This window comes from Salvelinus fontinalis, chromosome 24 (assembly GCF_029448725.1).
Source record: "Salvelinus fontinalis isolate EN_2023a chromosome 24, ASM2944872v1, whole genome shotgun sequence".
Lineage (NCBI taxonomy): Eukaryota > Metazoa > Chordata > Actinopteri > Salmoniformes > Salmonidae > Salvelinus > Salvelinus fontinalis.
In genome coordinates this window covers 38,372,426-38,394,463 of record NC_074688.1, presented here as the reverse complement: position 1 = coordinate 38,394,463, position 22,038 = coordinate 38,372,426, and the positions used below count along the sequence as shown (strand labels likewise).

The 22,038-nt window shown below is 44.9% G+C and overlaps 1 protein-coding gene across 7 annotated transcripts in view; it reads left to right on the top strand.

The window, feature by feature from the left end:
• The window catches only part of cux1b (cut-like homeobox 1b), a 184,640-nt gene that overhangs the window by 142,261 nt on the left and 20,341 nt on the right, over positions 1–22,038 (top strand). For 6 of the 7 annotated variants that reach the window (XM_055880672.1, XM_055880669.1, XM_055880670.1 and 3 more), the window contains 2 exons: positions 7,039–7,315; positions 20,892–22,032. The exons of the other annotated variant lie outside the window; for it this stretch is intronic. In XM_055880672.1, coding sequence (XP_055736647.1) covers positions 7,039–7,315; positions 20,892–21,348 — 734 coding nt within the window. In that variant the 3' untranslated portion in view covers positions 21,349–22,032. Of the gene's footprint in view, positions 1–7,038; positions 7,316–20,891; positions 22,033–22,038 lie in introns of those variants that run through there. 7 annotated transcript variants of the gene reach the window in all.

Sequence of the window (22,038 nt, the reverse complement as noted above, 5' to 3'; positions counted from 1 at the left end):
TAGGCGTAAAGTGACTATGCATCGATGATTAACAGCACCAGTGTAAAAACAAATGGGGGGGGGGGTCAATGTAAATAGTTTGGTTGTCCATTTGATTAATTGGTCAGCAGTCTTATGGCTTGGGGATAGAAGCTGTTAAGGAGCCTTTTGGTCCTAGAGAGAAACCTAGAGAGGAACCAGGCTATGAGGGGTGGCCAGTCCTCTTCTGGCTGTGCCGGGTGGAGATTATAACAGAACTATGCCAAGATGTTCAAAAATGTTCATAAGTGACAAGCATGGTCAAATAATAATCATGAATAATATTCAGTTGGCTTTTCATAGCCGATCATTAAGAGTTGAAAAACAACAGGTCTGGGACAGGTGGCGGTTCCATAACCGCAGGCAGAACAGCTGAAACCGGAACAGCAGCAAGGCCAGGCGGACTGGGGACAGCAAGGAGCCACCACGCCCGGCAGTCCCGACGTATGGTCCCAGGGCTCAGGTCCTCCGAGAGAAAGAAAGAGAGAAGGAGAAAATTAGAGAGAGCCAAGATTTTCAAAATGTTCATAAATGACAAGCATGGTCAAATAATAATCAGGAATAAATCTGTTGGCTTTTCATAGCCGATAATTAAGAGTTGAAAACAGCAGGTCTGGGACAGGTAGGGGTTCCGTAACCGCAGGCAGAACCGTTGAAACTGGAATAGCAGCAAGGCCAGGCGGACTGGGTGCAGCAGGGAGTCGTCATGCCCGGTAGTCCTGACATATGGTCCTAGGGCTCAGGTTCTCAACGAGAGAATTAGAGAAAGCATACTTAAATTCACACAGGACACTGGATAAGACAGGAGAAGTACTCCAGGTATAACCAACTGACCCTAGCCCCCCGACACAAACTACTGCAACATAAATACTGGAGGCTGAGACAGGAGCGGTCAGGAGACACTGTGGCCCCATCCGAAGATACCCCCGGACAGGGCCAAATAGGAAGGATATAACCCCACCCACTTTGCCAAAGCACGGCCCCCGCACCACTGGAGGGATATCTTCAACCACCAACTTATAATCCTGAGACAAGGCCGAGTATAGCCAACAAAGATCTCCACCACAGCACAAACCAAGAGGGGGCGCCAACCCAGACAGGAAGATCACGTTAGTAACTCAACCCACTCAAGTGACGCACCCCTCTCAGGGACGGCATGAAAGAGCACCAGTAAGCCAGTGACTCAGCCCCTGTAACAGGGTTAGAGGCAGAGAATCCCAGTGGAGAGAGGGGAACCGGCCAGGCAGAGACAGCAAGGGCGGTTCGTTGCTCCAGAGCCTTTCCGTTCACCTTCACACTCCTGGGCTGACTACACTCAATCATATGACCTACTGAAGAGATAAGTTTTCAGTAAAGACTTAAAGGTTGAGACCGAGTCTGCGTCTCTCACATGGGTAGGCAGACTGTTCCATAAAAATGGAGATCTATAGGAGAAAGCCCTGCCTCCCGCTGTTTGCTTAGAAATTCTAGGGACAATTAGGAGGCCTGCGTCTTGTGACCGTAGCGTACGTATTGGTATGTACGGCAGGACCAACTCGGAAAGATAGGTAGGAGCAAGCCCATGTAACGCTTTGTAGGTTAGCAGTAAAACCTTGAAATCAGCCCTTGCCTTAACAGGAAGCCAGTGTAGGGAAGCTAGCACTGGAGTAATATGATCAAATTTCTTGGTTCTAGTCAGGATTCTAGCAGCCGTATTTAGCACTAACTGAAGTTTATTTAGTGCTTTATCCGGGTAGCCGGAAAGTAGAGCATTGCAGTAGTCTAATCTAGAAGTAACAAATGCATGGATAAATTTTTCTGCATCATTTTTGGACAGAAAATTTCTGATTTTTGCAATGTTACGTAGATGGAAAAAAGCTGTCCTTGAAACAGTCTTGATATGTTCGTCAAAAGAGAGATCACGGTCAAGAGTAACGCCGAGGTCCTTCACAGTTTTATTTGAGACGACTTTACAACCATCAAGATGAATTGTCAGATTTAACAGAAGATCTCTTTGTTTCTTGGGACCTAGAACAAGCATCTCTGTTTTGTCCGAGTTTAAAAGTAGAAAGTTTTCAGCCATCCACTTCCTTATGTCTGAAACACAGGCTTCTAGCGAGGGCAATTTTGGGGCTTCACCATGTTTCATTGAAATGTACAGCTGTGTGTCATCCGCATAGCAGTGAATTTTAACATCATGTTTTCGAATAACATCCCCAAGAGGTAAAATATATAGTGAAAACAATAGTGGTCCTAAAACGGAACCTTGAGGAACACCGAAATGCACAGTTGATTTGTCAGAGGACAAACCATTCACAGAGACAAACTGATATCTATCCGACAGGTAAGATCTAAACCAGGCCAGAACTGGTCCGTGTAGACCAATTTGGGTTTCCAGTCTCTCCAAAAGAATGTGGTGATCGATGGTGTCAAAGGCAGCACTAAGGTCTAGTAGCACGAGGACAGATGCAGAGCCTCGGTCTGACGCCATTAAAAGGTCATTTACCACCTTCACAAGTGCAGTTTCAGTGCTATGATGGGGTCTAAAACCAGACTGAAGCATTTCGTATACATTGTTTGTCTTCAGAAAGGCAGTGAGTTGCTGCGCAACTGCTTTTTCTAAAAATTTTGAGAGGAATGGAAGATTCGATATAGGCCGATAGTTTTTTATATTTTCCGGGTCAAGGTTTGGCTTTTTCAAGAGAGGCTTTATCACTGCCACTTTTAGTGAGTTTGGTACACATCCGGTGGATAGAGAGCTGTTTATTATGTTCAACATAGGAGGGCCAAGCACAGGAAGCAGCTCTTTCAGCAGTTTAGTAGGAATAGGATCCAGTATGCAGCTTGAAGGTTTAGAGGCCATGATTATTTTCATCATTGTGTCAAGAGATATAGTACTAAAACAATTAAGTGTCTCTCCCGATCCCAGGCCTTGGCAGAGCTGTGCAGATCCAGGACAGCTAAGCCCTGGAGGAATACGCAGATTCAAAGAGGAGTCCGTAATTTGCTTTCTAATGGTCATGATCTTTTCCTCAAAGAAGTTCATGAATTTATTACTGCTGAAGTGAAAGCCATCCTCTCTTGGTGAATGCTGCTTTTTAGTTAGCTTTGCAACAGTATCAAAAATACATTTTGGATTGTTCTTATTTTCCTCGATTAAGTTGGAAAAGTAGGATGATCGAGCAGCAGTGAGGGCTCTTCGGTACTGCACGGTACTGTCTTTCCAAGCTAGTCGGAAGACTTCCAGTTTGGTGTGGCGCCATTTCCGTTCCAATTTCCTGGAAGCTTGCTTCAAAGCTCGGGTATTTTCTGTATACCAGGGAGCTAGTTTCTTATGACAAATGTTTTTCGTTTTTAGGGGTGCAACTGCATCTAGGGTATTGCGCAAGGTTAAATTGAGTTCCTCAGTTAAGTGGTTAACTGATTTTTGTCCTACGACGCCCTTGGGTAGGCAGAAGGAGTCTGGAAGGGCATCAAGGAATTTTTGTGTTGTCTGAGAATTTATAGCACGACTTTTGATGCTCCTTGGTTGGGGTCTGAGCAGATTATTTGTTGCGATTGCAAACGTAATAAAATGGTGGTCCGATAGTCCAGGATTATGTGGGAATACATTAAGATCTACCACATTTATTCCATGGGACAAAACTAGGTCCAGAGTATGACTGTGGCAGTGAGTAGGTCCAGAGACATGTTGGACAAAACCCACTGAGTCGATGATGGCTCCGAAAGCCTTTTGGAGTGGGTCTGTGGACTTCTCCATATGAATATTAAAATCACCAAAAATTAGAATATGATCTGCTATGACTACAAGGTCTGATAGGAATTCAGGGAACTCAGAGAGGAACGCTGTATATGGCCCAGGAGGCCTGTAAACAGTAGCTATAAAAAGTGATTGAGTAGGCTGCATAGATTTTATGACTAGAAGCTCAAAAGACGAAAACGTCATTTTTGTTTTTTGTAAATTGAAATTTGCTGTCATAAATGTTAGCAACACCTCCGCCTTTGCGGGATGCACGGGGGATATGGTCACTAGTGTAACCAGGAGGTGAGGCCTCATTTAACACAGTAAATTCATCAGGCTTAAGCCATGTTTCAGTCAGGCTAATCACATCAAGATTATGATCAGTGATTAGTTCATTGACTATGACTGCCTTTGAAGTGAGGGATCTAACATTAAGTAACCCTATTTTGAGATGTGAGGTATCATGATCTCTTTCAATAATGGCAGGAATGGAGGAGGTCTTTATCCTAATAAGATTGCTAAGACGAACACCGCCATGTTTAGTTTTGCCCAACCTAGGTCGAGGCACAGACATAGTCTCAATGGGTATGGCTGAGCTGACTACACTGACTGTGCTATTGGCAGACTCCACTAAGCTGGCAGGTTGGCTAACAGCCTGCTGCCTGGCCTGCACCCTATTTCATTGTGGGGCTAAAGGAGTTAGAGCCCTATCTATGTTGGTAGATAAGATGAGAGCACCCCTCCAGCTAGGATGGAGTCCGTCACTCCTCAGCAGGTCAGGCTTGGTCCTGTTTGTGGGTGAGTCCCAGAAAGAGGGCCAATTATCTACAAATTCTATCTTTTGGGAGGGGCAGAAAACAGTTTTCAACCAGCGATTGAGTGCTGAGACTCTGCTGTAGAGCTCATCACTCCCCCTAACTCATCCACTGCTTCCATTCATCTACTGCTTCCTGGTTCCATTCATCCACTGCTTCCTGGTTCCATTTATCCACTGCATTCACTGCTTCCTGGTTCCATTTATCCACTGCATTCACTGCTTCCTGGTTCCATTCATTGGCTGCTTCCTGGTTCCATTCATCTACTGCTTCCTGGTTCCATTCATCTACTGCTTCCTGGTTCCATTCATCTACTGCTTCCTGGTTCCATTCATCTACTGCTTCCTGGTTCCATTCATCCACTGCTTCCTGGTTCCATTCATCCACTGCATTCACTGCTTCCTGGTTCCATTCATCTACTGCTTCCTGGTTCCATTCATCTACTGCTTCCTGGTTCCATTCATCTACTGCTTCCTGGTTCCATTCATCTACTGCTTCCTGGTTCCATTCATCTACTGCTTCCTGGTTCCATTCATCCACTGCTTCCTGGTTCCATTCATCCACTGCATTCACTGCTTCCATTCATCCACTGCATTCACTGCTTCCTGGTTCCATTTATCTACTGCTTCCTGGTTCCATTCATCTACTGCTTCCTGGTTCCATTCATCTGCTGCTTCCTGGTTCCATTCATCCGCTGCTTCCTGGTTCCATTCATCCGCTGCTTCCTGGTTCCATTCATCCGCTGCTTCCTGGTTCCATTCATCTGCTGCTTCCTGGTTCCATTCATCCGCTGCTTCCTGGTTCCATTCATCCGCTGCTTCCTGGTTCCATTCATCCGCTGCTTCCTGGTTCCATTCATCCGCTGCTTCCTGGTTCCATTCATCCGCTGCTTCCTGGTTCCATTCATCTGCTGCTTCCTGGTTCCATTCATCTGCTGCTTCCTGGTTCCATTCATCTGCTGCTTCCTGGTTCCATTCATCCGCTGCTTCCTGGTTCCATTCATCCGCTGCTTCCTGGTTCCATTCATCTGCTGCTTCCTGGTTCCATTCATCTGCTGCTTCCTGGTTCCATTCATCCGCTGCTTCCTGGTTCCATTCATCCGCTGCTTCCTGGTTCCATTCATCCGCTGCTTCCTGGTTCCATTCATCCGCTGCTTCCTGGTTCCATTCATCCGCTGCTTCCTGGTTCCATTCATCCGCTGCTTCCTGGTTCCATTCATCCGCTGCTTCCTGGTTCCATTCATCTGCTGCTTCCTGGTTCCATTCATCTGCTGCTTCCTGGTTCCATTCATCTGCTGCTTCCTGGTTCCATTCATCTGCTGCTTCCTGGTTCCATTCATCTACTGCTTCCTGGTTCCATTCATCCACTGCTTCCTGGTTCCATTCATCCACTGCATTCACTGCTTCCTGGTTCCATTCATCCACTGCCTCCTGGTTCCATTCACCCGCTGCTTCCTGGTTTACACATTAGTCGTTCTCTTCCTAGTGAGACTTAAAGGTCTGTTTCTCTCTCGGCTGTACTGAAGATGGATGGCTAGAACGTCATGGACGTCAGCGGTTTGGTCTTTATTTAGTGTTAGGGATAAAATACACAAAGTGGCTGGTGTTTTCAGAAGGCAGTATGTGGCCAGCAGATCTGGCTTCCCCTAGCCTGGGTACCAGTCTGTTTCTGGTCTCTTTAATATAACCTGGGTACCAGTCTGTTTCTAGTCTAATATAGCCTGGGTACCAGTCTGTTTCTGGTCTCTTTAATATAGCCTGGGTACCAGTCTGTTTCTGGTCTCTTTAATATAGCCTGGGTGCCAGTCTGTTTCTATTCTCTAGACAACTCCTTATGGAATTTTCATGTGAAACATGATTTGCTTGGCAATGACAAAGGAGCAGGCAAAAGTTCCAATGGATCTGTGACCAGGCTACTGCTACTGTGACAAGGATACTGCTACTAGGGTCAATATACTGCTACTGGGGCCAGGCCTAGCTTCCCCAACTGTCTCTGTGCAGGCGGTTAGTGACCACTGAGCATGCCCACAGCAGGCCTGGAGGGGAGAGGCTGAACCACATGTCGGAGGTCACTGAGTGCAGGCAGCAGGATGAAGTTGGCCCGAGTCGGTGATCAGAGGTCAGAATAGAGCTGTGGACCTGACCAATAGCAGAGCTGGGAGGAAAGGCAGACAAACCATGAGTTGACCCTGTGTAGTGTGTCACTTTGAAGACACAGATACATGTACATGGCCTTGTAGGCTTGTGCTGTATTTGGGTTTCTCTTCTCTTTTATTGGATCAGTGTGTACTGTACTGTACTGTAGGAGATTAGAGAAGGCCAAATCCATGCTGTCATTTGCATATTAAGCCTGTGGTGTTTTCAGAGGCTGACTCTGTCCTTGTATTGCTACAGTTAGACATTACCACCCCCTAGTGGTTGGTGGTACCAGTACACTGTGTGCGTATCTACAACGATATCTCATCCTTTCCCTGTCTCTCCCCAGCCTACCTGAAGAGGCGCCACAGTTCGCTGAGTGACGGCCATTCTGTGGACGGTGGCCTGGCAGGGCCAGACTTCCTCCAGAGCGCCAGCCCCCAGCACCAGCAGCCTCCTCAGCTGTACCAGAAGAAGGTTCGGGTGGTTCTGGGTCCCGAGGAGAAGGAGGCTCTGAAGAGGGCTTACCAGGAGAAACCCTACCCCTCCCCCAAAACCATTGAGGAGCTGGCCTCCCAGCTCAACCTGAAGACCAGCACTGTTATCAACTGGTTCCACAACTACAGGTCAGTTACTGCACTATCAGGCTTAGGGTGCGGGATCAGGGCTCTAAAGTACAACGCATTTGGTTTGTCCCGTGTGGCTCAGTAGCCAGGGGTTTTATTGTGCGACGAGGAAAATAAACTCCCAGATAATAATTGTTTGTAATGATAAGGCGTCGCTGTACCGAATGCACGATAGAAAGAAAGAGAGTGCGGATTTGACGTTTGCAGCATTAGCACGGCGACAACGGCTTGTGTGCAGCCCAACCAGGCCTAAAGACCTGACCCGTATTACCGGGCTTGTGTGCAGCCCAACCAGGCCTGAAGACCTGACCCGTATTACCGGGCTTGTGTACAGCCCAACCAGGCCTGAAGACCTGACCCGTATTACCGGGCTTGTGTGCAGCCCAACCAGGCCTGAAGACCTGACCCGTATTACCGGGCTTGTGTGCAGCCCAAGCAGGCCTGAAGACCTGACCCGTATTACCGGGCTTGTGTACAGCCCAAGCAGGCCTGAAGACCTGACCCGTACAGCACTACATAAGAGACACCACAGCACTACATAGAGAGATTCCACAACACTACAGAAAGAGAGATTCCACAACACTACAGAAAGAGAGACACCACAACACTACAGAAAGAGAGACTCCACACCACAACACTACATAGAGACAACACTACATAAAGAGAGACACTACATAGAGACCCCACGACACTACATAGAGGCCCCACAACACTACATAGAGAGACCCCATCACTACATAGAGAGACCCCATCACTACATAGAGAGACCACATCACTACATAGAGAGACCACGTCACTACATAGAGAGACACATCACTACATAGAGAGACACAACACTACATAGAGAGACCACAACACTACATAGAGAGACCACAACACTACATAGAGAGACCACAACACTACATAGAGAGACCACAACACTACATAGAGAGACCACAACACTACATAGAGAGACCACAACACTACATAGAGAGACCACAACACTACATAGAGAGACCACAACACTACATAGAGAGACCACAACACTACATAGAGAGACCACAACACTACATAAGAGACCACAACACTACATAGATCCACCACAACACTACATAAGAGACACCACAACACTACATAAGAGACACCACAACACTACATAGACACCACAACACTACATAGAGACCCCACAACACTACATAGAGACCCCACATCACTACATAGAGACCCCACATCACTACATAGAGACCCCACATCACTACATAGAGACCCCACATCACTACATAGAGACCCCACATCACTACATAGAGACCCCACATCACTACATAGAGACCCCACAACACTACATAGAGACCCCACAACACTACATAGAGACCCCACAACACTACATAGAGACCCCACAACACTACATAGAGACCCCACAACACTACATAGAGACCCCACAACACTACATAGAGAGATTCCACAACACTACATAGAGAGATTCCACAACACTACATAGAGACACCACAACACTACAGAAAGAGAGACTCCACACCACAACACTACATAGACACCACAACACTACATAGAGGCCCCACAACACTACATAGAGATACCCCAACACTACATAGAGATACCCCAACACTACATAGATAGACCACAACACTACATAGAGACTCCACAACACTACATAGACACTACATGAAGAGAGACACCACAACACTACATAGAGAGACCACAACACTACAGAAAGAGAGATTCCACAACACTACAGAAAGAGAGACACTACAACACTACATGAAGAGAGACACCACAACACTACAGAGAGAGACCACAACACTACATAGACACTACATGAAGAGAGACACCACAACACTACATAGAGAGACCACAACACTACAGAAATAGAGATTCCACAACACTACAGAAAGAGAGACACTACAACACTACAGAAAGAGAGACACCACAACACTACAGAAAGAGAGACAACACTACATAAAGAGAGACACTACAACACTACATAAAGAGAGAGACCCCACAACACTACATAGAGACCCCACAACACTACATTGAGACCCCACAACACTACATTAAGACCCCACAACACTACATAGAGACCCCACAACACTACATAGAGACCCCACAACACTACATTAAGACCCCACAACACTACATTGAGACCCCACAACACTACATAGAGACCCCACAACACTACATAGAGACCCCACAACACTACATAGAGACCCCACAACACTACATAGAGACCCCACAACACTACATAGAGACCCCACAACACTACATAGAGACCCCACAACACTACATAGAGACCCCACAACACTACATAGAGACCCCACAACACTACATAGAGACCCCACAACACTACATAGAGACTCCACAACACTACATAGAGACTCCACAACACTACATAGAGACTCCACAACACTACATAGACACTACATAAAGAGAGACACCACAACACTACATAGAGACACCACAACACTACATAGAGAGACCACAACACTACAGAAAGAGAGACACTACAACACTACAGAAAGAGAGACACTACAACACTACAGAAAGAGAGACACTACAACACTACATAGAGAGAGACACCACAACACTACAGAAAGAGAGACACTACAACACTACAGAAAGAGAGACACTACAACACTACAGAAAGAGAGACACTGCAACACTACATAGAGACCCACAACACTACATAGAGACCCCACAACACTACATAGAGACCCCACAACACTACATAGAGACCCCACAACACTACATAAAAAGACACCCCAACACTACATAGAGACGTAGAGAAACCACAACACTATATAGAGAAACCACAACACTACAGAGAGACACCACAACACTACAGAGAGACACCACAGCACTACATAAAGACTCCACAACACTACATAAAGACTCCACAACACTACATAGAGACACCACAACACTACATAGAGACAACACTACATAGAGACACCACAACACTACATAGAGACACCACAACACTACATAGAGACACCACAACACTACATAGAGACACCACAACACTACATAGACACCACAACACTACATAGACACCACAACACTACATAGACACCACAACACTACATAGACACCACAACACTACATAGAGACACCACAACACTACATAGAGACACCACAACACTACATAGAGACACCACAACACTACATAGAGACACCACAACACTACATAGAGACACCACAACACTACAGAAAGAGAGACACCACAACACTACAGAGAGAGAGACACCACAACACTACATAAAGAGAGACACCACAACACTACAGAGAGAGAGACACCACAACACTACATAGAGAGAGACACCACAACACTACATAGAGAGAGACACCACAACACTACATAGAGAGAGACACCACAACACTACATAGAGACACCGCAACACTACATAGAGACACCACAACACTACATGAAGAGAGACTCCACAACACTACATAGAGACTCCACAACACTACATAGAGAGAGACAACACTACATGAAGAGAGACTCCACAACACTGCATAAAGAGAGACACCACAACACTACATAGAGACGTAAGACTATAGCACAAACATGGCAGCAGCACCAACATAGTATTGAAACCACATGACTTTTGTTTGAGGTGTTCAGACCAAGGGTAAGGGCAGAGAAAGCTTGTTGGACACTAAGAAAGCTTTGTTGTAGAGCGTTTAACACAAAATCTGAGGGGCCAGCTGAGTATAAGACTGTATCATCTGCATATAAATGGATGAGAGAGCTTCCTACTGACTGAGCTATGTTGTTGATGTAAATTGAGAAGAGCGTGGGGCCTAGGATCGAGCCTTGGGGTACTCCCTTGATGACAGGCAGTGGCTGAGACAGCAGATGTTCTGACCTTACACATTGCATTCTTTGGGAGAGGTAGTTAGCAAACCAGGCCAAAGACCCCTCAGAGATACCAATACTCCTTAGCCGGTCCACAAGAATGGAATGGTCTACCGTATTAGAAGCTTTGGCCAAGGCAATAAAAATAGCAGCACAACATTACTTAGAATCAAGGGCAATGGTTGCAGTGACACGTCCATAACCTGATTGCATACCAGAGAGAATACTATAGACATCAAGAAAGCCAGTCAGTTGATTATTGACAAGTTTTTCCAACACTTTTGATAAACAAGAGCAAAATAAAAATAGGCATAATAACAGTTAGGATCAGATTGATCTCCCCCTTTAAATAAAGGATGAACTGTGGCTTCCTTCCAAGCACTGGGAATAGGATAGACAGGCTTGGCGATGACAGGGGCAGCAACCTGTAAGAAGGATCTAAACCATCTGACCCAGATGTTCTTTTTGAGGTCAAGTTTAAGGAGCTTCTTTAACACCTCGGACTCCTGCAGGGAGAAAAGAGAGGAGCATCAGGGATAGTTACATTAGATGGGCTGGGGGGAGATGAGGAAGTGTTGGGACAGGCAATGAGGCTGAGTCAAATAGGTATCCTGACTTAATGAAGTGGTGATTTTAAAGAGCTCAGCCATGTGCTTCTTGTCAGTAACAACCACATCATTAAGGGACATGGGCAGCTGTGACGAGGAGGGTTTATTCAAGTTGTAGAAACATCTCAAGGATGATCAATGGAAACAGGATGCACCTGAGCTAAATTTCAAATCTCATAGCAAAGGGTCTGAATACTTATGTAAATAAGGTATGTTGTTTTTTTAGTTCTTTAAATAAATTTTTTAACATTTCTAAAAACCTGTTTTCGTTTTGTCATTATGGGATATTGTGTGTAGGTTGAGGACATTTATTTATTTAATCAATTTTAGAATAAGGCTGTAACGAAAGTAAAGGGGTCTGAATACTTTCCTAATGCGCTGAATGAACAGATTTTAATAAGATTTCATGTTGCTAAAATGCTATCAGTTCCACTTCAAACACAAAGGCTTAGTTGAAAACACTATCTAGACCTATATCATTAGGCGAAAACACTATCTAGACCTAAATCATTAGGTGAAAACACTATCTAGACCTATATCATTAGGCGAAAACACTATCTAGACCTATATCATTAGGCGAAAACACTATCTAGACCTAAATCATTAGGTGAAAACACTATCTAGACCTATATCATTAGGCGAAAACACTATCTAGACCTATATCATTAGGCGAAAACACTATCTAGACCTATATCATTAGGTGAAAACACTATCTAGACCTATATCATTAGGCGAAAACACTATCTAGACCTATATCATTAGGCGAAAACACCATCTAGACCTATATCATTAGGCGAAAACACTATCTAGACCTATATCATAAGATCCGTTGAGTGACTTTGGTTCAGGTCATGATATGAACAAAGGAATCTAGCTTGGGAGCTCATTTATGTTCTGCCCTTTTGAGCAGGACCTGTAATGGCCATGGTACAAAGATAAAATAGCTGGAAGTGTTGCTTGTTCAACCTCAATCCTCTCCTTGTACTGTTGGCAGAGAGCAGGTTTATGCTGAAAGACAAATTCCCAGAAACATTTGAATGAATGAATCTCCTTTAGCTTGTCGACTGCTACAGCTCTACTAAAATGTCCTGTACACACTCAAGCCGCTTCCCTCCATACCATGGTAATGTAGACACTACAAGATAACTTGCTAAAAGTAAAAATATTAAGCTTCATAATTACCGGCTAGCTAGATGAATACAATTTACATCTAGCCAGCTGGTAATTATGAAGCGTAATATTCTAGATAGTATCTTGTAGCTAGTTGAACATGCACCTCAATCTATAATCCAAAGCTAGCTATTTAGCTATAATTTCATCGTGGTGCGCCATCTAGCCTACTTAGCATGTGTACTATGTCACTTAGCATGGGGTTTGATTAGCTTGCTAATCGATTAGCATTCGCACCACAGTGGCTATTTTCAGTAGCTAGCCAGTTAAACATGATAAACTAACACATGAAAAATGTGATCATCATGACATGCATGGTTTAGCATATCAGCAATCAACATTTAACAGCAGAATGCAACTGGCAAGCTCAGCTAGCTGGCTATAATGTTACCTGTATGCAACTGTCTAGCTAGCTAGCTATATAAATAACAATAGCTAGTAATAAAACCTACTTTTTTGACAGTTGAGACGGTAACGTATGCACACGTAGCTATCTTATCGTTTTAGCTGTAGACTGTTACCTGTGTATGGTTTATGATGATTCATGGTTTCCCACTCGGCTTCAACCAGTCCAGACTGCTTTAGCCACTGCTGGGTTCTATCTCTGTGTCGATAGATACCAGCAGCTGTATCACTATCTATCTGTATCACTATCCAGTCCAGACTGCTTTAGCCACTGCTGGGTTCTATATCTGTGTCGATAGATACCAGCAGCTGTATCACTATCTATCTGTATCACTAACCAGTCCAGACTGCTTTAGCCACTGCTGGGTACTATCTCTGTGTGTATAGATACCAGCAGCTGTATCACTATCTATCTGTATCACTAACCAGTCCAGACTGCTTTAGTCACTGCTGGTATCTATCTCTGTGTCGATAGATACCATCAGCTGTATCACTATCTATCTGTATCACTAACCAGTCCAGACTGCTTTAGTCACTGCTGGGTTCTATCTCTGTGTGTATAGATACCAGCAGCTGTATCACTATCTATCTGTATCACTAACCAGTCCAGACTGCTTTAGCCACTGCTGGTATCAATCTCTGTGTATAGATACCATCAGCTGTATCACTATCTATCTGTATCACTAACCAGTCCAGACTGCTTTAGCCACTGCTGGGTTCTATCTCTGTGTCGATAGATACCAGCAGCTGTATCCGGCACAACACTGTTATTGAAAGCTGTATTTACACTTTGCATGTTGTCCATGATAAAAATATGAGTAAATATCCGCAGAGAGCATGATGTGCCATTTGACAGAGAAGCCTTAAGAGTGGGTGCCCTGACATAATGGACTCTTTCTCGTGAATGTCCCAGCCCCGTCATTATCTCCACCAATCGTGGCTAGGCAAGATTCTTACGTAAAACTGCGCCTCCTGTGAAGTAGTGACAGCCGTCATGCGCCCAACTTTATGAAATGGGTCACATTTTGCCAGGTGAAATTTTATTTTAACACGCATTTCACCTTCTGACATAATTGTAGCCTACTGTTTGGGCTTACCTTTGGACATTTGCACCAAAATAATAATTGTTCTGTGTTGATTATTTTAAGCATTTTGAACCAAGAGCCGTTTGGAAGCCAAATGAGCCAGTTCACCGAAATGACTCACCGAAGTGCACATCACTAATCTGTTGCATGTTGTCATCACACACCTGACGTTTTTAAACAGACGGTGTGAAATCTTCAATGTAATGCATCTCAATATTGTTGCTCCCTGGAGTGACGCAGCGACACTACAGACACCCTGGTTCGAAGATTTTTATAATGTTTTACAGGGAAGACACAATATGTAAATCTATTAGCTAAACACGTTAGCAAAAGACACAATTTTTTTACTCCAACAGTTTTTTCCTGCGTCAGTAGCTATCACTAATTCGACTAAATAAAAATATATATAGCCACTAACCAAGAAACAACTTCATAAGATGACAGTCTGATAACATATTTATGGTATAGCATAGTTTTTTTTTGAAAAATGTGCATTTTGCAGGTATAAATCACAGTTCTACATTGCAGCTGCAATCTGAAATAGTGCCGACGCAGCCAGAACAATTACAGAGACCAACGTCATATAACTAATTACTTATAATAAAACATTTCAGAAAAAATACACAGCGTACAGATATTGAAAGCCCAACATCTGGTGAATCCAAACAATATTTCAGATTTATTAAATGTTTTATAGCGAAAACAAAATGTAGCGCTAAATTAGCATAGCCACGCCAGCCAGAACCAGCTGGGCGCCCACGACCAGTTCACATGCACGACAGATATATGAAATAACATCGTAAATTGGGTCTTACTATTGCTGATCTTTCATCAGAATGTTGATCAAGGTGTCCTTAGTCCTGATGAGTCGTTCAATCGATTCATAATGGCAACTTTCCCTCTTCATTTAGCATATGTACTGGTCGACTGGCCAAAGTAAAAAAAAAGTCACAGAACGGAACACGGCAAAACTCCCGAAAAAATTCAAATAATCTGATTAAACTATATTGAAAAAACATACATTAGGATGATATGGTCACATGTATCAAACAAACTTCGAGACGGAGATAGTTTTCATCCGTAACGGCAGCAAAACAGTAGACAATCGCACCTCCAAATCGCGCGATTCAGAGAACCGGAAGTTGTCGGTCACGCCAAAGAAATAGGTCTTATTTCACGTCAGTACAAGATAAACAAAAAAATTCTCCTCTGACGTCCTCTTGACACCCAGAGGAAGACGAATGAAGTGTGTTTCGGGTCATAGGTGGCGTGACCATATATAGGCAGAGCGTTGAAGCGAGCATACACATCTTGCATTCTTCTTCTTGGTCAGTGAAAGTGCTGTCAAATGACTTCTGTTTCACTCAGAGACAAAATTGAAATGGTTTTAGAAACTATAGATTGTTTTCTATCCAGTGGTATTAATTATATGCATATAGTAAGAGCAATAATTGAATAAGAGGCAGTTTAATCTGTAGAGGAAATTATGCTAATGCGAAAACAGCACCCCCTGTATTCTCAAGAAGTTAATGCAACTGCTGTGTCAGATTTCAAAAAAACTTTACGGAAAAAGCACACCATGCTATAATCTGAGTACGGCGCTCAGAGCCCAAACAACCCAAACAGATATCCGCCATGTTGGAGTCAACAGAAGTCAGAAATAGCATAATAAGTATTCACTTACCTTTTGATGATCTTCATCAGAATGCACTCCCAGGAATCCGAGTTCAACAATAAATGTTTGTTTTGTTCGATAATGTCCATAATTTGTCCAAATACCTCCTTGTTGTTCGCGCGTTTAGCCCAGTAATCAAAATTCATGAGGCGCGATCACTAGGTGCAGACATAAAGTCAAAAAGTTCCGTTACAGTCCGTAGAAACATGTCAAACGATGTATAGAATCAATCTTTAGGATGTTTTTAACATAAATCTTCAATAATGTTCCAACCGGAGAATTCCTTTGTCTTCAGAAATGGAATGGAACGCAAGCTAACTATCACGTGAACGCGCATGGTCAGCTCGGGGTTCTCTGGCAGACCTCTGACTCATTCCCCTCTCATTCGCCCCCACTTCACAGTAAAAGCATCAAACAAGGTTCTAAAGACTGTTGACATCTAGTGGAAGCCTTAGGAAGTGCACTATGACCCCATAGACACTGTATATTCGATAGGCAAAGAGTTGAAAAACTACAAACCTCAGATTTCCCCCTTCCTGGTTGGATTTTTTTTCTCAGGTTTTTGCCTGCCATATTAGTTCTGTTATACTCAGACATCATTCAAACCATTTTAGAAACTTCAGAGTGTTTTCTATCCAAATCTACTAATTATATGCATATTCTAGCTTTTATGGCTGAGTAGCAGGCAGTTTAATTTGGGCACGCTTTTCATCCAAAATCCCCAATGCTGCCCCCTACCCTAGAGAAGTTAATATGAGTCTGGAAGGAGAGTTCACAGTCTAACCAGACACCTAGGTATTTGTAGTTGTCCACATATTCTAAGTCAGAACCGTCCAGAGTAGGGATGCTAGTCGGGCGGGTGCGAGCAGCAATCGGTTGAAGAGCATGCATTTAGTTTTACTAGCTTTTAAAAGCAGTTGGAGACCACGGAAGGAGTGTTGTATGGCATTGAAGCTCGTTCGGAAGTTTGATAGCACAGTGTCCAAAGAAGGGCCAGATGTATACAGAAGGTTGTCTGCGTAGAGGTGGATTAGAGAATCACCAGCAGCAAGAGCGATATCATTGATATATACAGAGAAAAGAGTCGCCCCAAGAATTGAACCCTGTGGCACACCCATAGACTGCCAGAGGTCCGGACTACAGGCCCTACGATTTGACACACTGAACTCTGTCTGAGAAGTAGTTGGTAAACCAGGCAAAGCAGTCATCTGAGAAACCAAGGCTGTTGAGTCTGCTGATAAGAATGCGGTGATTGACAGAGTCTAAACCCTCGACCAGGTCGATGAAGACGGCCGCACAGTACTGTCCTTGATCGATGGCGGTTATGATATTGTTTAGGACCTTGAGCGTGGCTGAGGTGCACCCGTGACCAGCTCGGAAACCAGATTGCATAGCGGAGAAGGTACGGTGGGATTCGAAATGGTCGGTGATCAGTTTGTTAACTTTAGAGAGGCAGGGCAGGATGGATATAGGTCTGTAACGGTTTAGGTCTAGAGTGTCACCCCATTTGAAGAGGGGGATGACCGCGGCGGCTCTTTCAGAACTCAGCTATCTGGATTTGGGTGAAGGAGAAGTGGTGAGGGCTTGGGCATGTTCCTGCGGGGGGTGCAGAGCTGTTGGTTGGGGTAGCCAGGTGGAAAGCATGGCCAGCCGTAGAAAAATGCTTATTGAAATTCTCGATTGTGGTAGATTTATCAGTGGTGACTGTTTCCTAGCCTCAGTGCAGTGGGCAGCTGGGAGGAGGTGCTCTTATTCTCATTGGACTTTACAGTGTCCCAAAACGTTTTGGAATTAGTGCTACAGAATGCAAACTTATGTTTGAAAAAGCTTGCCTTTGCTTTCCTAACTGACTGTGTATATTGGTTCCTGACTTCCCTGAAAAGTTGCATATCGCGGGGGCTATTCGATGCTAATGCAGTACGCCACGGGATGTTTTTGTGCTGCTCAAGGGCAGTCAGGTCTGGAGTGAACCAGGGGCTATATCTGTTCTTAGTTCTACATTTTTTGAATGGGGAATGCTTATTTAAGATGTTGAGGGAAGCACTTTTAAAGAACTACCAGGCATCCTCTACTGATGAGATGAGGGGTGCAGAGCTGTTGGTTGGGGTAGCCAGGTGGAAAGCATGGCCAGCCGTAGAAAAATGCTTATTGAAATATCCTTCCAGGATACCCGGGCCAGGTCGATTAGAAAGGCCTGCTCGCAGAAGTGTTTTAGGGAGCGTTTGACAGTGATGAGGGGTGGTCGTTTGATCCCGGACCCATTACGGACGCAGGCAATGGGGCAGTGATCGCTGATATCCTGGTTGAAGACAGCAGAGGTGTATTTAGAGGGCAAGTTGGTCAGGATTAAATCTATGAGGGTGCCCATTTTTAGGGTTGTACCTGGTAGGTTCCTTGATAATTTGTGTGAGATTAAGGGCATCTATCTTAGATTGTAGGACGACTAGGGTGCTAAGCATATCCCAGTTTAGGTCACCTAACAGTACGAACTCTGAAGATAGATGGGGGGCAATCAATTCACATATGGTGTCCATGGCACAGCTGGGGGGCTGAGGGGGGTCTATAAGAAGCGGCAACAGTGGAAAGGTGGATTTTTAAAAGTAGAAGCTCGAACATTTTGGGCACAGACCTGGATAGTATGACAGAACTCTGCAGGGTATCTCTGCAGTAAATAGCAACTCCGCCATTATAGGTAGTTCTATCTTGACGAAAAATTTTGTAGTTGGGGATGGAGATCTCAGAATTTTTGGTGGCCTTCCTAAGCCAGGATTCAGACACGGCTAGGACATCAGGGTTGTCGAAATGTGCTAATGCAGTGAATAAAACAAACTTAGGGAGGAGGCTTCTGATGTTAACATGCGTGAAACCAAGGCTTTTGCGGTTACAGAAGTCAACAAATGAGAGTGTCTGGGGAATAGGTGTAATGCTGGGGGCTACAGGGCCTGGGTTAACCTCAACATCACCAGAGGAACAGAGGAGGAGTATGATAAGGGTACGGCTATAAGAACTGGTTGTCTAGTGCGTTGGGAACAGAGAATAAAAAGAGCAGATTTCTCTGCGTGGTAGAATAGATTCGGGGCATAATGTACAGACAAGGGTATGGTAGGATGTGAGTACAGTGGAGGTAAACCTAGGCATTGAGTGACAATGAAAAGGCTTGCATCTGGAGACACCAGTTAAGCCAGGTGAGGTCTCCACATGTGTGGGGGGTATGATAAAAGATCTATCTATCTAAGGCACGTTGAGCGGGACTGGGGGCTCTACAGTGAAATAAAAGCAGTTGACAAGGCATAATGATATTAGGGAGAGGCATGTGTTGCCGAGTGATCATAGGGTCCAATGAGCAGCAATAGGTGAGTCAGGGAGCCGTTCGGTAGTCGCAACTTTGCTAGACGAGCGGGAGACACAGCGTTCAGAAAGCTAGCGGGCGGTGGCTAGCAGATGGGTCTTCGGCGGCATCGCAACGGAAAAGCCTATTGAAACCACATTGGACAATTACGTCGGCAGACCAGTCACGGTGGATCGGCGGGCCTCCGTGTCAGCAATAAAGGGTCCAGGCCAATTGGCAAAAGAGGTATTGTAGCCCACGTATTAGCTGGTTTACCTCTTTGGCTAGCCGCGAAATGGGCCTAGCTCAAGGCTAACTGGTGCTTGCTTTGGCACAGAGGCGTTAGCCAGCAATAGCCACCTGGTTGCAGCTAGCTAGCTGCGATGAGCCAGTCTATTGTTCCAGAGCTTGCGGCAGGAATCCGGTGATGTGGTGGAGAAAAGCAGTACGATATGCTCTGGGTTGATATCGCGCTGTGCAGACTGGCAGGTATTGACCGAGCTAAAGCTGGCTGGTGTCCGAGCTAAATGTGAAGGCCGCTAGCCGTGGCTAACAATGACTCGTAGCTAGTTAGCCGGCTAGCTTCTGATGTAGGTTCCAGTTATGAAGTTTAAAAATAGCAGATCCGTACCACATTGGGTGAGGCGGATTGCAGGAAAGTATATTTAGAGCGTAGGTGGAAAGTGAGATTAAAATATATACGAGAAAAATGGAGATCCGACTATTTACACGAGACAAGACAAACACACGTACGACTGCTACGCCATCTTGGATGTTCATTACATTTCACAACCAGCCCTGATTGCGGGTCCCATAGGGCGGCGCACAATTGGCCCAGCGTCGTCCAAGTTTGACCGGGGTAGGCCGTCATTGTAAATAAGAATTTGTTCTTAACTGACTTGCCTATTTAAATAAAGGTTCAATTTAAAATAAATTTAAAATAGGAAAATAGCTTTTTTTTACCAAATCTAGAAACCTGACATTCCACAAATGATGTTGTAATTTCAATGACAGTTATTCGTATCAACATTTCAGCTTTTATAATAAACTAGACCAATGTCTTTATGGTGTTACATACTGGTTTGTAGTACACAACATGTACTTCAAAAGCAAAATATAATTTATGTAGGCCCAATATTGGCTCCATCGCAATCAATTTAATGAATCTTATTTTCTGGTGCTCTTAAAATTAATGTGGTGCTTCTAACTCTTTGACGTTGATTGCGCCAGTGAAATGTGTTAATTAAGAGTCCTGTGTGGGATAGTAACAGACCTGTAACTAATTCATTAGATCATGTCTGTTCTGTTGCTGTGAATCCTAGTGCTGTGATATTACACACTGTAGAGTTGGTGACTGTTTTGATCAAATCTACTTCTAACTTACGGTCTTCTGTTTGACGTCCCGTTGTGTTTGAGGAGTCAGTCTTTAACCCCCTACTCTCTGTCCCTCCCCAGGTCTCGTATCCGCAGGGAGCTCTTCATAGAGGAGATTCAGGCTGCAGGGTCAGCGACAGCAGCTAAAGCAGGGGAGGGGGACAGCTGTGACGGGACAGAGTCCGATGGCACGGTGGAGGGCCGCCACCGGGGGCCTACAGGGCCAGAGGAGCACAAAGAGGCCTCTGAGGACCAGGACATGGAGGTCAGGGTTGAAGCTGGGGTGTCAGGTGGATCCCCTGTCCAGAGAAACTCCACTACCTCAGGTTCGGCCGGGCCGGGCTCCAGCAGCAGCAGCCTCTTCGGCCCCCCTGAGGCAGGTCTCTCTCTCTCAGCCCCAGCGAGTCACACCTCAACCCCGGCGAGGAACCCCAGGGACAATACCCTACGCAAGAAGAAAGCTGCCAACCTCAACAATATCATCCACAGACTGGAGAAGGCTGCTGGCAAGGAAGACCCATCTGAGTGGGAGTTCTGAACCTCCCCCCACCCCTCACACCCCTTCTCATGACCTCACAACCTCTGCCCTTTGACCCTCACCCTGGTCTTCTCCGATTGGACAGAAGAGGGCAACAGCCAAAGCCAAGCTTAATGGCCATTTTTATACACAGTCTCTTTCTTGAGAGAAAGGAGAGAAGTGGTTGCCAAACCAAGATATAGGAGAAGATATAATGAACTCTGAGAAGACAAAAAGGATTGAATCCTAGGCTCTCTGAATATTGAGTTTAGTTTTGTTACTGAGTAAAGCACTTAGTTGTCCTGCTGGCCACAGGGCCTGCTGTACCCCCCAAACACCATCAGTTACTGGCAGGCTGCACCACAGGCAGACAGGCAGGAAGGCAGGCTGACCTGGGGCTGTTTTAAAGGATGGATGGATGCACTCACAGGAAGAGAATTCTTTCATGTGTTAATTTAGAAGAGATCAATTTTTTCCCTGTCAACTCAGTGTCCTGTCCCACAGACCTCCCCTCACGTAGTGACTTCACGTAGTGAGCCCAGTCACCTCTTTTCCCACACTGTCCAGTGACTGTTGCAAACCTTCTGCCTTTTTCTCTCTCCACTGATGTGTGTTGTTTTAAGGGTTCACGTGGCTTTTTGACCTTGTTACTCCATTGTGTGTGTGTGTGTGTGTGTGTGTGTGTGTGTGTGTGTGTGTGTGTGTGTGTGT